The sequence below is a fragment of the Panthera tigris genome, chromosome E3 (assembly GCF_018350195.1).
Source record: "Panthera tigris isolate Pti1 chromosome E3, P.tigris_Pti1_mat1.1, whole genome shotgun sequence".
Lineage (NCBI taxonomy): Eukaryota > Metazoa > Chordata > Mammalia > Carnivora > Felidae > Panthera > Panthera tigris.
The window spans coordinates 24516995-24535427 of NC_056675.1; the positions used below are offsets into that span (position 1 = coordinate 24516995).

Sequence of the window (18433 nt, forward strand, 5' to 3'; positions counted from 1 at the left end):
TATATAATGCCCTTCTTCATCTCTTGTTACAGCCTTTAATGTAAAGTCTAGTTTGTCTGATATAAGTATGGATACTCCAGCTTTCTTTTGACTTCCAATAGCATGATAGATAGTTCTCCATCCCCTCACTTTCAATCTGAAGGTGTCTTCAGGTCTAAAATGAGTCTCTTGTAGACAGCAAATAGATGGGTCTTGTTTTTTTGTTTTTTTTTTTTTATCCATTCTGATACCCTATGTCTTTTGGTTGGAGCATTTAGTCCATTTACATTCAGTGTTATTACTGAAAGATATGGGTTTAGAGTCATTGTGATGTCTGTAGGTTTCACGCTTTTAGTGAGGTCTCTGGTACTTTGTGGTCCTTGCAACATTTCACTAACAAAATCCCCCTTAGGATCTCTTGTAGGGCTGGTTTAGTGGTGATGAATTCCTTCAGTTTTTGTTTGTTTGGGAAGACCTTTATGTCTCCTTCTATTCTGAATGACAGACTTGCTGGGTAAAGTATTCTCGGCTGCATATTTTTTTCTATTGATCACATTGAATATTTCCTGCCATTCCTTTCTGGCCTGCCAAGTTTCAGTAGATAGGTCTGTCAATAGTCTTATAGGTTTCCCTTTATATGTTAGGGCCTGTTTATCCCTAGCTGCTTTCAGAATTTTCTCTTTATCCTTGTATTTTGCCAGTTTCACTATGATATGTCATGCAGAAGATCGATTCAAGTTACGTCTGAAAGAAGTTCTCTGTGCCTCTTGGATTTCAATTCCTTTTTCTTTTCCCAGATGAGTGAAGTTCTCAGCTATGATTTGTTCAAGTACACCTTCAGCCCCTTTCTCTCTTCTTCTTCTGGAATTCCTATGATACAGATATTGTTCTGTTTGATTGCATCACTTAGTTCTCTAATTCTCCCCTCACACTCCTGGATTTTTTTATCTTTTTCTCAGCTTCCTTTGTTCCATAATTTTATCTTTTAATTCACCTATTCTTTCCTCTGCCTCTTCAGTCCAAGCTGTGGTTGCCTCCATTTTTATTTTGCAGCTCATTTATAGCATTTTTTAGCTCCTCCCGAGTATTTCTTAGTTCCTTGATCCCTGTAGCAACAGATTCTCTGGTGTCCTCTATACTTTTTTCAAGCCCAGCAATTAATTTTATGACTATTATTCTAAATTCACTTTCTGTTATATTGTTTAAATGTTTTTGATCAGTACTTTAGCTGTCGCTACTTCCTGGAGTTTCTTTTGAGGAGAGTTCTTCCGTTCATCATTTTGGACAATCTCTGGGGTGGCATAGAACTGCAGGGCACTTCCCCTGTGCTGTCTGGAGTAACTTGTGTTGGTGGGTGGGTCTACAGTCAGACCTGATGTCTGTCCCCAGCCCACCACTGAGGCCAGAGTCAGACTGCTGTGTACCTTATCTTCCCCTCTCTGAGGGGCGGGACTCACTGTGGAGTGGTGTGGCTCCTCTCTGGGCTACTTGCACACTGCCAGGCTTGTGGTGCTGCTTTGATGGGATCTGTTGTGTTGTCCGGGTGGATCCGCAAGGTGAACAGGGGTGGGAGGGGCAGGCTCAGCTCGCTTTGCCATTGGTGGTCCCCTGTGGGAGGGGCCTTGCAGCACTGGGAGGGAGGCTGACCCGTCGGAGGGATGGATCCACAGAAGCACAGTGTTGGGTGTTGTCTGGTGCAAGCAGGTTAGGGGAACAGGTTCCCTTTGAGGTTTCGGCTGGCAGATGGGAGAGGGAGATGGTGCTGGCCAGGGCCTTTGTTCCCCGCTGAGCTGAGCTTTGTCTTCTGGGGCTCAGCAGCTCTCCCTCCTGGTATCCTCTTGTCCTCCTGCTCTCTGAGCAGAGCTGTTGACTTATAACATTCCAGATGTTAAGTACTGCTGGCTGTCAGAACTCATGCAGTCCAGCCCCTCCGCTTTTGCAAGCCAGACTCAGGGATTCCACCTTGCTGGGTGGGCTTCCCCTCCACTGCCATGGTTCCCTCCTGCCAGTCTGTGTAGCATGCACCGCCTCTCTGCCCTTCCTACCCTCTTCTGTTGGCCTCTTGTCTATGCTTGGCTCTGGAGAGTCCCTTCTGCTAGTCTTCTGGTGGTTTTCTGGGTTTTTAGGCAGGTGTGGGTGGAATTCAAGTGATCAGCAGGACGAGGTGAGCCCAGCCTCCTCCTACGCCGCCATCTTCCAAAAATTATTCATGCGCTTTTATGATTCCATTCAAATTTCAGTATTATTTGTTATAGTTTTGTGAAAATGCTATTTGCATTTTGACAGGGATTGCATTGAGCCTGTAGATTGCTTTGGGTAATGTGGACATTTTGACAATATTAATTCTTCTAACCCGTGAGCATGGAATATCTTTCCATTTGTTTGTGTTATCTTTAATTTCTTTCATCAGTATTTTATTTTTTTTCAGAGATATTTACAACTATTATATCCTCTGACTGATCCTGATCCTTTGACCGATCCCTTTATCATTATGTACTGTCTTGTTACAGTTTTTGTTTTAAAGTCTATTTTGTCACACATAGTATTGCTAGCCTGGATTTATTTCTCACATTCATTTGCATGGTCAATGTTTTTCCATCCTTTCACTTTCAGTCTGTACGCATTTTTAGATCTGATGTGAGTCTCTTGTAGGAAGCATTATAGATGGGTCTTGGGTTTTTCCCCCCATTTTGATACTCTGTGTCTTTTGAGTGACATGGATTATGAGCATTTAGTCCATTTACATTTAAAGTAATTATTGATAGTTATGTAACTACTGCCATTTAAGATTTTGTTTTCTATTTTTTATTTTTAGTTTTGCTTTGTTCCTTTCTTCTCTTGCTTTTTCTCTGGTCAATGTGTATCTATAGTGTTTTGCTTGGCTCTATTTTTGTGTGTATCTATCACAGGTTTTGGGTTTGTGGTTACCATGAGATTTATATATAACATCATAATACCAGTTTATATTAATTTGATGGTCATTTAAGTTCAAACACATTTAAAAAAAACAAAGAAAATTGTTTTTTCTTTTTCCTTCTTTTCTGTCTTTAGTTTCTTATCCACATTCAAGTATATATTATTTTACATCTTTTTATTCATATTTTTCATATGCATAATTATGCATAATTATGGCCACTTTTGGACTTAAAGAAGTCCCTTTAACATTTCTTGTGAGGTTAGTTTAGTGGTGATTAACTCCTTTATCTTTTGTTTGAGAAACTCTATTATCTCTCTTTCAAATCTGAATGGTAATCTTGCTGGGTAGAGTATTCTTGGCTGTAGGTTTTCTTTCTTTTTGGCACTTTCAATGTATCATACCATTGCCTTCTGGCTTACAAGATTTCTGCTGAAAAATAAGCTAGTAGTCTTATGGGTTTTCCCTTATAGGTAAATTTTTGTTTGTTTTTCTGATTTTAGGATTCTCTATCTTTAACCTTTGAAATTTTAATTATTATGTTCCATGGTGTAGACTTCCTTGTGTTCTCTTGTTTGGGACTCTCTGTACTTCTTGGACTTGGATGTCTATTTTCCTCCCTAGGTTATGGAAGTTTTCAGTTACTATTTCTTCAAATAAGTTTTCTACACTTCCTTCTTCTTCTCCTTTGACCCTAAAATGTTTTTGGGATGCTAATGTTTGTGGGGAAATAGATTCTACTTACATAAATGGGTTAGAAAAAAGCTTAGGGTGGAAAGCCACCACCATAGGACAAAAGTGCCCGAGGATAGCTAGCGAGATACTGTAATGGGATCACGAGTAACTTGTTATATCACCTGCAGGAAATTACTTTCCATCTGACGCCAATATACTATTGTACTTTGATCACAAACTCCACTTGCCCCCAGCCCAGACCGTTTGCTTCCTACACAACTTAATGATTACTGTCTGATTCTTTTCTCCACATTCAACTGTGTAAGATCTTATTTTCTTCATGTTTACCACGTGGGTAATATCTTGTGGGCTCAATAAATACAGAGATGAAACCACTGTTTGGGGCTCTTGTCTCCTCCCAGACATTAGCCTCTCTTGTTTTCATTTCTGCATCTGCTCTCTTGCTGGACAAGAGACAACTCCAGACTCATAGTCTACAACAAATGTTTGTTTGCTTTATATTGCCCAGGAAATCTCTTAATCTATCCTTATTTTAAAACACTATTTTCTGTTCAGCTTGTGTGCTTTCCATTACTCTGTCTTCCAGATTACTAGTATGTTTTTCTGAATCCTCTAATCTGTTGATTCCCTCTAGTGTTTTTTAAAATTTTAGTTATTGTATTCTTCAGCTTTGATTGGTTATTTTTAATATTTTCTTCTCTTTATTGGGAGTCTGAGTTCTTCCAATGGTATCTTCAGTCCAGTCAGTATCTTTATGGTAATTACTTAAAATTTTTTTGTCACATAGATTGCTTATCTCTATTTCATTTCATTGTTTTACTGAGGTTTTGTCTTGTTCTTTCCTTTGGACGATATTCCTCTATCTTCCCATTTTGCTTGACGTTCTGTGTTTGTTTCTATGGATTAGATGAAATGGCTACTTCTCCTAAAGTTACAGGAGTGGTCTTGTGTATGCTGACCCCCTATAGACTGTGTGCTTGGTGACTTTTAATGGTTGGCTGGAGCTGTGGCTGTACATGCTAGTTATATTTTGAACTGTGGCTTTTTACAGAGAATAAAGAAAAACTGAATAATTTTAAAAAGAAAAGAGATAAAAGATAAAGAAGAAAAAAGAGAACAAAAAAGAAACAAAAAAATAACAAATTTTAGGATTATTTTTTCTAGCTCTGTGAAAAATTCTAGTGGTATTTTGATAGGGATTGTATTGAATGTGTTGCTTTGGGTAGTATAGATGTTTTAACAATTTGTCCTACCAATCCATGAGCATGGGATGTTATTCCATTTCTTTGTGTCCCTTCAGTTTCTTTCATTAGTGTTTTGTAGTTTTCAGAATACAGATCTTTTACCTCTTTGGTTAGGTTTATTCCTAGGTATCTTATGGTTTTTGGTGCAATTATAAATGGAATAGATTCCTTGATTGCTATTTTTGCTGCTTCATATTTGGTGTATAGAAATGCAACAGATTGCTGTATGTTGATTTTGTATCATGTGACTTTATCGAATCATCCTATGACTTTGTGTATCAGTTCCAGCAATTTTTTTGGTAGAATCTTTCGGGTTTTCAATATAGGGTATCATGTCATCTGCGAATAATGGAAGTTTGACTTCTTCCTTGCTGATTTGGATGCCCTTTATTTTTGTTGTCTGTTGAGGCAAGGACTTCCAGTTCTATGTTAAATAACAGTGGTGAGAGGGGACACCTGTCTTATTCCTTAGCTGTGGGTTTTTTGTAGATAGCCTTTACTATATTGAGGTATGTTACCTCTATCCCTCCTTTGTTGAGGGTCTTTATCATGATTGGATGTTGTACTTTGTCAAAAGCTTCTTTTCTTCATCTATTGAGAAGATCATATGGTTCTTATCAATTCTTTTATTAATGTGGTATATCACATTGCTTGATTTGCAAATATTGAACCACCTTTGCAACCCAGGAATAAATCCCACTTGATTGTGATGAATGATTCTTTTAATGTTCTGTTGGATTCAATTTACTAATATTTTATTGAGAATTTCTACATCCATGTCTATCAGGGATATTGGCCTATAGTTCTCTTTTTCAGTGGAATATTTGTGCAGTTTTGGAATCATGGTAACATTGGACTTCTTACACCATACACAAAAAATGGATGAAATATCTAACTGTGAGACAGAAAACCACAAAAGTCCTTCAGGGGAACACACCTCTTTGACATCGACCTCTTTGACATCAGCCATAGCAACTTCTTACTTGATATGTCTTATGAGGTAAGGGTAACAAAGCAAAAATAAACTTTTCATTGGGACCTCATCAAGATAAAAAGCTTCTGCACAGCGAAGGAAACAATAAACAAAACTAAAAGGCAACCTTCAGAATGAGAGAATATATTTGAAAATGACATATTTGATAAATAGTTAGTATCTAAAATCCATAAAGAACTTAACAAACTCAACACCCAAAAGACAAACAATTCAGGTAAGAAATGAGAAGAAGACTTGAATAGACATTTTTCCAAAGAAGACATCAAGGCAGCTAACAGACACATGAAAAGATGCTGAACATCACTCATCATTGGGAAATGCAAATCAAAACTACAATGAGATATCACCTCACACTAGCCAGACTGGATAAAACTAACAACACATGAAACACCAGGTGTTGGAGAGGATGCAGAGAAAGAGGAACCCTCATGCACTGTTAGAAATGCAAACTGGTGCAGCCATTCTGCAAAACAGTATTTAAAAAGTTAAAAATAGAACTACCTTATGAGCCAGCAATTACACTACTATGTATTTACCCAAAGGATAGAAAAATACTCATTTGAAGGGATATATGTACCCCTATGTTTATAGCAGCATTATCAACAGCCAAATTATGGAAAGAGCCCAATGTCCATCAACTGATGAATGTATAAAGAAAGGTGGTGTGTGTGTATATATATATATATATACACACACACACACACACACAATAGAATATTACTCAGCCATCAAAAAGAATGAAATCTTGCCATTTGCATTGAAGTGGATGGAGCTAGAGAGTATTATGCTAAGTGAAGTAAGTCAAAGAAAGACAAATACTATATGATTTCACTCATATGTGGAAATTAAGAAACAAAACACGTGAACATAGGGGTGAGAAAAACAAGAGGCAAACCAGGAAACAGAGTTTTAACTATAGAGAACAAACTGAAGGTCCTGGAGGGGAGGTTGGTGGGAATGATGGGTTAATTCAGTGATAGGCATTAAGGAGGGCATTTGTTATGATAATCACTGGCTGTTGTATATAAGTGATTAATCACTAATTCTATATCTGAAACTAATACTACACTGTATGTTAATGAGCTGGAATTTAAATAAAAACTTGAAAGAAAAAAAGATAAAAAATAAAAAATAAGACAAATTTTAATAAGTATAGAATGAAAATATTAAAAACTAACAACAACAAAACACAAAACTGCAGCTTGTTTTCTGTCCCTCAGCACCACAGAACAGCTGGCATGGGCTTGTGGACCCTGGGCTCACTCAGGTTGCAAGCTCAACATGAGCCAAACCTTGCTCTGGTCTGGAGGTGGAGGTGGGTAAAAATGTTCCCAGAGTTCCTCAGTCCTTTTAAACCAAGGCTTTTTTTCCCCCTATGCCCAGTGTGACTGGGGCTGGTGTGAGAGTTTCAGGATCCTGATCAGAGGGACTGAGGAGTTTATGTTCTCATCCCACCTTGGAAGCCTGGACCAGAGCAGAGTCGGGATATCATGGCAAGTGGGTTGGTCATCTCGATGTGATCTTGATGTGATGTAGCTCCTCCACTGCTTAGCACAATTCTAGTGTTGCCTCTTTTATAGGTAGTTGCCCTTTTAAACCCTGTGTGTGTGTGTGTGTGTGTGTGTGTGTGTGTGTGTGTGTGTGTGTTTTCCTGTGCCCAAGGACAGAAGGATCTATTGTTGGTCTCTCAGAACTACCCCGTCCCACTGCTGTTCACAGAGGTGGGAGGGGGTTCCCTTTGTTACCATGTCTCTGTCTCTCTTGCTGTTCTCTTGCCATTCTCCCTGCCTTAGGCTGGGAGCTGTTTAGTAGCTGTTTAGTCAGCCCTCAGTACTTCTTCAGGAAGAATTGTTCTATTAATAGGTATAATTGGTGTGTTCTGTGGAGGACGGAGTTTAGAGTCTTCTTATGTTACCATCTTGAACTGGAATTCCTTTATTCAACACTGTGGGTTCAACTTCGGACCATGGTTTTCTGATCTGGATCTTCTCTTTGATTAGATGCCACTTCAATTTCAACATCATCCATCATCAGGAGAGGCTAGGATTTCTCTAAACCACTATCTGTCTCCTTTAAGTTTCATAATCCTTTCTTCTGTTTCTCTCTCTCCTCTCACATACACTACATTTTACTTAAGGCAACAAGAAGTCAGGCAGCTCCTTCACCGACTCACCTGAAAATATTTCATTTAACCAGCTCATTAGTAACATTTTCTGTTTCCCACATTACTGTTAAATGATGGTGTTGACAGACTTTGTATCTTAAATAACAAGTACTTCTTTCCTCCCAGTTTTCAGTTAACAGTTCTTCACTTCCCTTTAGGCCTTCAAAGGCAACCATCTCCAAGATCACTAGGTTTCTGCTAACAGCCTACTGTAGGCCCTTTAGGCTTCCAGTGTCCCCTCACTTCCCAATCCTAAAACTACTCCCACATTTATTGGTTTTTTGTTATGGCAGCATCCCATTTTCAGGTACCAATATCTATTTATCTATTGCTCAGTAATAAATTACCCAAACTTAGTGACTTAAAACAATATTTATTTTTCCTCACAGTTTCTGGCCTCATAAACTCGGGACCTCTGGCTCAGGATTTGTCTTGATTTTGCATTCAAAATGTTGACAAGAGCTACAGTCATCTGAAAGGCTCACTGGGAGTGGAAGACCCACTTTAAAAGTGACTCATTCAACTGGCTGGCAAGTTGGTTCTGGTTGTTGGAGAAAGGACTCAGTTAATCCCATGTGGGCCTCTTTTCAGTCATTTAGGCGACTGAGTATACTCACAGCATGGCAGTTGACTTAGCCAGAGTAAACAACCCAAGAGACCAAAGTGAAGCCTCAATGCATTTTATGACTTAGTCTTAGAAAGCAGTCATTTCACTTCTGCAGTCCTTGACTGCTCATACAGGTCAGGCCTATTCAAAGGCATGAAAATCAGGAGATGTGTGTCATTGAGGATCATCTTTGAGGCTGTCTACTACCTTTTGTGATATAATCTATGTTATTTTCCTAGTGGCTAGAAGGAGTTGTCTTGTGGGGTGGATCTTCAAGAAAGAGAGAAAGAAATCCTAGCCTTGAACAGGGAGGAGTGAACCATTTCTGCAGGCGAAGGGTTCAGGAGAAAATGGGACTTGAGATTTTTGCATCCTAGATTTCCTATCCTATGTCTCCTTAGTCCATTCTCTCCAAATCAATGCCTTAATCCTGGGAGAGTAGACTTTCCTAAATTAAAATTTTAACTTTTTCTAAAGCTTGCTATTCTTATGATTAAGTCTATGGCTTAGTTCTCAGCTTTTCTGCTCTTGGGTGCTGGAAATGAAAATCTCTTCATGTGCTTCCTGGAAGGCTGACTAGATTTCAGTTAGCCTCCGATGGTTAATCATAGACAGCCTTTAATTTTCTGTCTCCAGTCTATCAGTTCCCCCCAAAACAGCCACCCATCCCATGGTACCTATAATTACTTCACCCATATTTTTCACATGCTTGATACATGACACCAACTAATGGGTTTCTTTCCCTGGAATACATCCCAGTTCAACACCTATGGACACTGCACTGCTACCTTGTATCTCATCATCTGCTTTCTCAGTCCACTCAGGTACCAACTATCCCTAATTAAGTTCCCTGGGAAGTACACTCTAAGACAGAAGTTAGTATCCAGGAAGTTTACAAAAGATGGAAATTAGCATGGAGGAGTGTTCCTGAGATCAACATCTGAGTGAAGACAAGAAGGTTTGGGAGAGAGAATAGTTGGGCCAACTCCTCAAGGAAATGCATTTGATTCTGTGTGAGGTGACTCTGTTCAGGTGAGGTTATTGTTGGAGAGGGTGGCCAGTATCCACAGTGGCCATGTTTTCAGAGAGTTCAAATGAATAACTTACCCAAAGTGTTTTTCCTCCCCCACTTATTCTTTAATTACTGTATCATCACCCTATTTGTTTTCCCAATGGCATTGACTGTATGCTGTAATTACCCTGTTTGTTCACTTCTCAACCCACTTTCATTCATACTAGAATGTAAGCTCCTTGAGAGCATGGGTCTAATCTGGATTTTTCATCACATATATCCCCAGTGTCAATAATGAATGAATGAATGAATGAATGGAGTGATACATAGAAGGACCTTGGTTCTTCTGGGCATTTTCATGAGAATCTGAAGGAGTCACATCAGAGTGGCTTCTCAGGGAAAATCTGGTAGGAAAATTATGAAGAGAGAAATAAGGGGGGCCAAGGTAACTACAGCTGGGGAAATGGTCACAGACCATGTGTTCCTTAGGTCAACACCCTCCAGCCCTAATCTATACTGATATCCACAAAAATGTTGGATGTGACTACATTTCCTGAGAAAACCAGGGAGAAGAGTGAGTTTTGCATTTGGGTTGATGTAACCAAAACAGAGAAAGCATATAGCATACTGGAGGCAAAGGGTACGACAAGAGTATACTCATCTCCAAATTTAGCTGAATTAGCATGGAGGGCTTTGGGTTTCCATAGGCTGTGGGGTTAAGAGTTCAAACCAAGCTTAGATAGACCTTTGAGAGGCAACGGAATGACAGCCAATACAGGTTACCTGAATACTACATGCCTACAGTTGGTGCAGATAAATTAAGAGATTAAAAGCCCTCCCTTGATGAACTCCTTGACAGGGGAAAGATTACATAATAGATAAATGCAAAGTATTTATGAACAGAAATTAATGTTTACACACTCAAATCATTCATCTCCAATAGACTCTACTTTTTAAAATGAGAGAATTTGTGGAAGATACCATATAGCTTATAGAAAACCTGACTCTATTCTGGGGGAAGGAGAAAAAGATTTGACTTTTTATTATATACTGAAAAAAAATGATTTTTTTTATCTTTCTCAAAGATCAAAAGGATGGCTGTGATCTTTTATTAGCATGTGATCTTTTTCTTGTATTTCTAGTAATAATCATTTACAGTGAACACTAAACTAAATTTCAGTCCTACCAAGAAGAAAAAATTTGAAACAATACCTTGCACAAATGTTTGATTTGGATACCTGCCACCAAATTAGTAGGTTCTGCTTCAAAATACTTGCTTTCATTTGTCTCATAAAATTGCCTTCTTTCCTTTTTTCCCTTAGGTGCTTCCCCAAACCAGTAAGAGTCCTAAAAAAAAAAGAGGGGAATGAATGTGACATTACTGCAATGGTATTGAAAAATGATTCATTATAAAATACTCTAGCCTGTTATCTTTTGTACTGAGATGGATTGCTGAAATTTTTTTGTGATTAAATTTTGGAGCTAATTGGCTATAATTTGCATTCCTGGGCATAAAAGCAGACTACTCTATGAAAATTATAAGTGTCCAAGAGGGACAAAAGAAAATTACTCCAAAATGAGGTCATGGCAAAAATGATTGTATCATTTTTTGTCATATCTTCTCTTAGCAGATAAGGAAAGGAATCAAGAAAAAGAATGAGCCATCATGCTACAGTTCTGACTCCAAGAGATCTGTGCTAACCAAGGATAAAAAGCAGTCCCCAGATGGGGGACTTAACTAAACTTCTTTTTTTTTTTTTTTTTTTTTTTTTTTACCACCCAAAGACCCATCCTATATTACTTTCTTTATGCCTGAGTTTAATCCTTTATGAAATACTTGCCTGTAAATGTGATGGATTACTCAGAGTTTGTAAAGTTTGAGGTAATAGGCCATGATCTACAGATTATTTATATTTATATATACTGGATGCTTTAAAGTGTAATAGGAAAAGGCCAGTGAATGGCTGGAGTAAGTAGAATGATTCTTTCACCTGATCTATTGGTTCAAGTATAGACAGCGCAAAATTAACTCATGGTAGCTTTTACAGAAATTACAATACATATTCATAAGGACTGTGGCCTTTCTCAGTAACACAAGCATTAGAACTCACCAGCAAGAAAAAGTTCCATGGCTTGGGCACACCATACTCCCCTGGAAAGACAGCTTCTATATACCAGGCCACAAGGCCATATAAGAAAGCATCAAATAAAAACATTCCCAGTATGTGGGCAAAGCCAAAGTTCTCCATTTTGGGTGGTGAGAAGATGTTGCTCCATTTAATTCCAATTTCTAAGAGACAACAGTTGACATTTAATTTAGGTGCCAACCGACACTAAAACAGTTATCCATCTGCATCACAATTAAAGAGTGAAGAGAAAAGGTGTTAATATTTTCTAGAAATTCCTACTATAGTCAGTTACTTTCTAATACCACTAGAATTTAGGACATTTGAGAAAGTAATCATTTAAGATGTTTTCTAATGTGCCAGAAACAATCAGTTATGAGTGAAACCAAAACAAAATACATATACTAAAAACTCAGGAATATAAGTTTTAAGAAAAATAAGGAAGCCCCTATGGGTTAAGACACTGACTCCTTTCTCTCAATCCCTCCTCATGCTAAATGTTCACTGAAAAATATAATTTTGGAAAACATAATCATTGAAAAGCAGAAATAAATGCTATCTACAGAAGAGAAGACTAGAAGAATTTTTGCATAGACATTGCACTGATGAAAAAAGGAAGACTGAAAGGTGCTAAAAGCAGACCTGTGCTGCTTCCTCTCCTAGCATCAAAGAGCAGCGAGGAACTCCAAATGGAGTAAATGAATAAATTTATGCAGAGAATGTGGAGGAACTCATGTGCTACAGGTGGTGGTATGAAGTAATATCATTTTTTGAAGGACAGTTTAACAATATTAATCAACTTTAAAACTGTGAATATCTTATGAGAATATGGCCAAATTTACAAGGTAAATACTCACTCTCCATTTCTGCCTTGACTAGGAATTTAGTTCCCAGCCCCATTGCGATATTTGAGCTGAGACAGGAAGCCAGCTTCTGGGTGAATGTCATTTCTGCAAAGTTTATAGAGACAGTAACAACTGGAAAGTAGGTAACGAGATAAATGAAACCTCCAACAGAAACAGCAAAATGTACTGGAAATAAAAAGGAAATTATGAGGTCAATTTAAGCAATATGCAAAAGCCTCAACTACAAATATTTTGTAGGATGTATGTAATAAAATAAGCACATTGAGAATAAAAATTTGTTTTGTTCACCATTGCTTCCTCAGCACATTATATAATACTTGGCACTTCCTAAGTGCTCAAAAGTATTTTTTGAATGAATAAAAGTCTGAAATTAAACATTTTAGTAACTTATTTTTCTGGAATTTGCCATTCTATATGTAGTAACTATAAATATTATAGCTCTTAATAGAAATTTTACATATTTATTATCACTCAGCATAAAAAAATTATAAATGTAAATACTGTTATTATGGTATCAGAAAATATCTAGATTCTATTTCCAGACTCTATGAGATTCAGTCTATGTCATAATACTGGGGGAAAAGAAGTATACTTGAATAAAGAGAAATACAAAGTTGGTCTTAAAAAGCCAGATATGGTTTAGAATACGAAGAGTTCCAAAAATGTGACTCTGATAAAACACCAAAAAGAAAATCCCTGTTAAGAAACCAATTAACGTCATTGGGAAGCAAAATTTAGCATCTAAATAAAAATTGGATATTATGAAATACAACATATTATCCCACTATTAGGAATGATTCTTGCTTTTCTTCTTTACCTCACTCCACATACCATATTCAGCAACTAGAACAATTATGTTTTATGTACTCATCTTTATGTACATGTCTTATGTACATGTACATCTTATGTACATGTACATCTTATGTACATGTCTGTTATTTTCTAAAATTAAAATTATAAAGAGAATGAGAGGGCACAAATAAGGGATAATAAAGGCAATATATCAGATGCACCTGATAAAAAAGAATCAAAGTATATACAGCAAAAAGTAACAGATTCTAGAATAAATATGCAAATTTACAACCATAGTAGAAATGTTAACCATCTTTCTCCAGATTAACAAACTTGGCCTAAATGAAAATACATGTCAACTACCCCAAACAACCTGATCATATATATTTTTTCAAACAGACTTGGAATATTAATTAAAAAAAACTAGACATTAACTAGGTCATAAAATAAATCTTAACAAATTTTAAAGGATTTAAATTAAATTGGGAATCAATAACCAGAAGATGACTAAAAAATCCAGTATGTTGAGAAATTAAGACACACATCTTTGAATAATTCTCAATTAAAGAAGGAAATTACAAGGAAAATTATAAAACATTTTAAAGTAATAGCTCAGGGGTGCCTGGGTGGCTCAGTTGGTTAAGCCTCCGACTGCAGCTCAGGTCATAATCTTGTGAGTTCAAGTTCCATATCAGGCTCTGTGGTGACAGCTCAGAGCCTGGAGCCTGCTTGGGATTCTGTGTCTCCCTCTCCCTGCCTCTCCCCTGCTCATTTTCTCTCTCTCAAAAAAATAAACACTAAAAAAATATTAAAAAAATAAAGTAACAACCAAAACAAGCTTACTTATCAAAATTTGTGTCATGCAAACCAGTACTAAGAGGGAAATGACTAGCCTTAAATTCATTTATTGAAAGAAATAAGACAAATATTCACTACCAAAAGCTTTAAAAAATGGCAATAAACACAAAGTTTATGGAACGTAAGGGTAAAGATAAAAGCAGAAATTAGAACGAAACTATAGGTAAGACAACCAACAAAGCCAAAAGCTGAATCTCTGTAGAGACTAATAATGCTAACAAACCTGTTATGAAACTGATCAAGAAAAAAGACAGAAGGCACAAATTACCAGTACAAAGAGTAAAAAAGGATATATCATGACAGATACTTACAGACATTAAAAACAGAAGAAACACATATTAAATTAATGATACTGCACCAATAAATTTCAAAACTAAAAGCATAAATTAAAGAAAACAGAACTTACCAAAATTGAAAGAACTAGAAAACCTGAATGTCCTACAGTCATTAAAGAAATTGAATCAATAATTAAAATCCTTCTCAGTGCTTTTTCAGCAACTTCTAGCAGATATTCAAAGAGGAAATGATTAGGACACTGCACTGAAATTTCCAGAGAGATAGAAATACAGAAAAAGAGGATATCCTTCCTAAGTACTTTTATAAAACTACCATAACTTGATATCAAAATCAAACAAAGGCAGTACAAAAAAGGAAATTATAGAGCAATTTCACTACTGAACATATAGGTAAAAATCTTAAACTAAATATTAGCAAAATGAATCCAGCCTGTATACAAAGGAAAACATATCTTGACAAATTTATTCTAAGAATATGAGATTGGTATGGGTATTGAGGAGGGCACCTTTTGGGATGAGCACTGGGTGTTGTATGGAAACCAATTTGACAATAAATTTCATATATTGAAAAAAAAGAATATGAGATTGGTATAGCATTTAAAAATCAGCTTATATAATGCACATTAAGAAGAAATATATTTTTACCATCTAAATAAATGCAAATTAAAATGTTAAATAAAACTCAATATCCTTAGCTCAGATAAAATTCTTAAACAGTAAATGAACAGAATCTTTTTAACCTGATAATTATATATCTATATACTTTAAAAGCTTCCAGTCACCTTATACCCTAAAAACTTGCTGTGGACCCCAATGTTAAAGTGGATGTGTGTGTGTGTGTGTGGGGGGGGGGTTCCCCATACCACCAAGCAAGTCTCCAAGACATTAGCTGGGTGTCACTCAATTTTGATACTATTTATCCCAAGACAGCATCAGATTCCATAGTTTAAGGATTCAGTCCTACAGGGCCATTCCCCCTACCCTGACTTCAGATGCCAGTCACAAGCCCAGATTATTACATTTGCTTCTGCTGACTGATTATAGATCAGAGGCTCCAAGGACCACTTCCTTAGGCTCAATTAATCTGCTAGAGCAGCTCACACAACTCAGAGAAACATCTTACCAGACCATTAGTTTATTTCAAAACAATACAACACAGGAACTGCCAGATGGAAAGATGCATAAGATAAGGTATAGCACAAAGGCATGGTGCTTCCTTGTCCTCTCCCATTCCACCACTCTCCCCAAATATTCAGATGTTCACCAAACTGGAAGCAATCCTGATCCATCCTTTTGGATTTTTATGGAGGCTTCATACATTAAATAGGCACAATTGATTAAATCATCAGTTATCAATGGATGACTGATTCAACCTCCAGGCCTTCTCCTGGATGCTGGAGGTCAAGGGAGTGAGACTGAGAGTTGCAATCTTCTAATCACATGGTTGGCTCCTGCGGCAACCATCCCCCATCCTTAGGTGCTTTCCAAAAGCCACCTCAATACGTAACAAAAGACATCTCTGCTGTCCTCAACACTTCAAAAATTTCAAAGATTTTAAAATCTATGTGCCAGAAAAGGGGACCAAGACCAAATATATATATATATATATATATATATATATATATATATATATATATATATATTATAAATCACAATGTCACATATCAAATGGTAAACTGTTAAAATGTTTCTTTTAGGCAGAGAACTCCAAAACTGTATTCTACTAAACAATGAGTAAACTGACAAATATAAGCTTGATTGGTTCAAGCTGTCAGAATCAGCTGATTTTTTGGAGGTCTGGAATGTTATTTTTAACACTTATAAGCACCAGGGAAATGCTTAAATAAAGAAAAAAAGCTGACAACTTTCAGTAAAACAACATTATGGTGTTTTTTTCTTAACTGCCTACCATCACTGACTCCCCAGCTCAGTGCCAACCATGGGGATGGTGTCTACCTTCCTGATATGGCTTGCTGTTATCAGAGGGTGCAATACAGACTTGACTCTTAAAGAACTGTGCTTGACTCTTCTGATCTGCCTGATGGCTCCTTGAGGGATTCCGGAGGAAGTGGCTCAAGGACTTCACATTGTTTCACACCCCTCTGAACTTTCTCAGAGCAGCGTCAGCCTCCCAATCAGTGTTTGTTGAAAGCATTTAAAGGCAAACACACTTCCCACAGTTGACTGCTGCAAAGGATAACAATGAGAAAAGTAGCAGACACAACAAAAAGCCTGGGGAAAAAAAGGTGTGAAGAAGAAACACAAGGAAGAATAAGGGCATTAAAAAACTTCCACATATAGTGTAGAATCTAGAAGGCCACTCACATGCTCAGGGTTGGACAATGTTCAAAACTGACCTGAGAAGACCCTACTCTTTAACCTTGAGCTGACCTTTAGGCTCTGTAAAAGTGAGAAGTGAAGACTAATGCTAAACATTGAAAGAGTGCCCAACAGAGAGCCAATCAGAGAGTATACTTTTTTTTTTTTGCTCTAGTTAAGGAAATCTGTCAAATCGCTGGCTGATTACTAAACCAACAGAGCACAGACTTCAGTGATTACACATCAAAATAATACAGTCTTTGTAAAAATAGTTTAGAAAACTTACTAAGTTAATAACTACAATCCACACAACCAACAATAAACCATGAAGTTGGGGGAGACATTTCTAGAATTACCACATTACATTATTAATCAAAGACTTTAAATAGAGTGCTCTAAATATGCACAGATATCTAAAGGAGACTATTAACAAAGAGCTAAAGGAAATAACAAGAATCATATTTCATGAACCAGAAAATATCAATAAAGAGATTTGAATTATAAAAAGACATGAAACAGAAATTTGGGGGCTTAAACAGAAAACTGAAATGAAAATTTGATTAGAGGGGTTCAACAGTATATGTGAGTAGGCAGAAGAAAAAAATCAGCAAACTGAAGATAAGACAACTGATATTATGAGATCTGAAGAGCAGAAAAAGAATAAGGAAAGATTAATTGAGCCTAAGAGACCTGTGGGACACCATGAAGGGTACCAGTAAGTGCATAATTGTGGAGTCATAGAAATTAAAGAGGGAGAGAAAGGGTCAGAGAAATTATATGAAGGAATAATGGCTGAAAAATTCCCAAATTTGATGAAAGACATAAATGTACAAATCCAAGAAGCTACACAAACTCCAAGTGGAATAAAATCAAAGGAATCAGCACTAAGACACATTGAAACAAAAATGAGGAAAGTCAAAGACAAAAAAAAAAAAAGAATTTTGAAAGCAGCAAGAGAGAACTGTTTCATAATGTACCAGATTAAAAACCAATTTGCCAGAAAGCTGCAGGCCAGAAGGAGGTAGAGTGACATTTTTAAAGCATTAAAAGTAAAAATAAACTAAACTGTTAAGCAAGAATTCTGCACACACCAAAACTATCATTCAAGAATGGAGTAGACATTAAGAAATTTCCAAATCAGGGCACCTGAGTGGCTAGTCGGTTAAGCTTCTGTCTTAGGCTCAGGTTATGATCTTATGGTTTGTGGGTTTGAGCCCCGCATTAGGCTCCGTGCTGATAGCTCATACCCTGGAGCCTGCTTTGGTTTCTGTGTCTCCCTCTCTCTGCTCCTCCCCACTCATGCTCTGTCTCTCAAAAAAATTAATAAACATTAAAAAAAAAAAGAAATTTCCAAATCAACAAAAATTGATGGAGTTTGTTGCTTGTACATGTGCCATACAAGGATGAACAATCTGAATGAAAGGATACTGGATAGTCACTCAAAGCCATATAAAGAAATAGAAAACTCCAGTGAAGGTAACTGCATCGATAAATATGAAAATCAGAATTATGGTATTTTCTGATTTATAACACCTCTTTTTTTTCCTATATGACTTAAATAAATTC

At 36.9% G+C, this 18433-nt stretch overlaps 1 protein-coding gene across 9 annotated transcripts in view; it reads right to left on the reverse strand.

The window, feature by feature from the left end:
- Positions 1-18433, reverse strand: part of LOC102957398 (phospholipid-transporting ATPase ABCA3-like) — a 182212-nt gene that overhangs the window by 115688 nt on the left and 48091 nt on the right. For all 9 annotated transcript variants that reach the window (XR_006212428.1, XM_042971606.1, XM_042971605.1 and 6 more), the window contains 3 exons: positions 12594-12767; positions 11722-11900; positions 10823-10957 (listed from right to left, as the gene is read on the reverse strand). Coding sequence is in view for 8 of the 9 variants with exons in the window: in XM_042971606.1 (XP_042827540.1) it covers positions 10823-10957; positions 11722-11900; positions 12594-12767 (488 nt within the window). In the remaining variant the exon portion in view is untranslated. The remainder of the gene's footprint in view (positions 1-10822; positions 10958-11721; positions 11901-12593; positions 12768-18433) is intronic.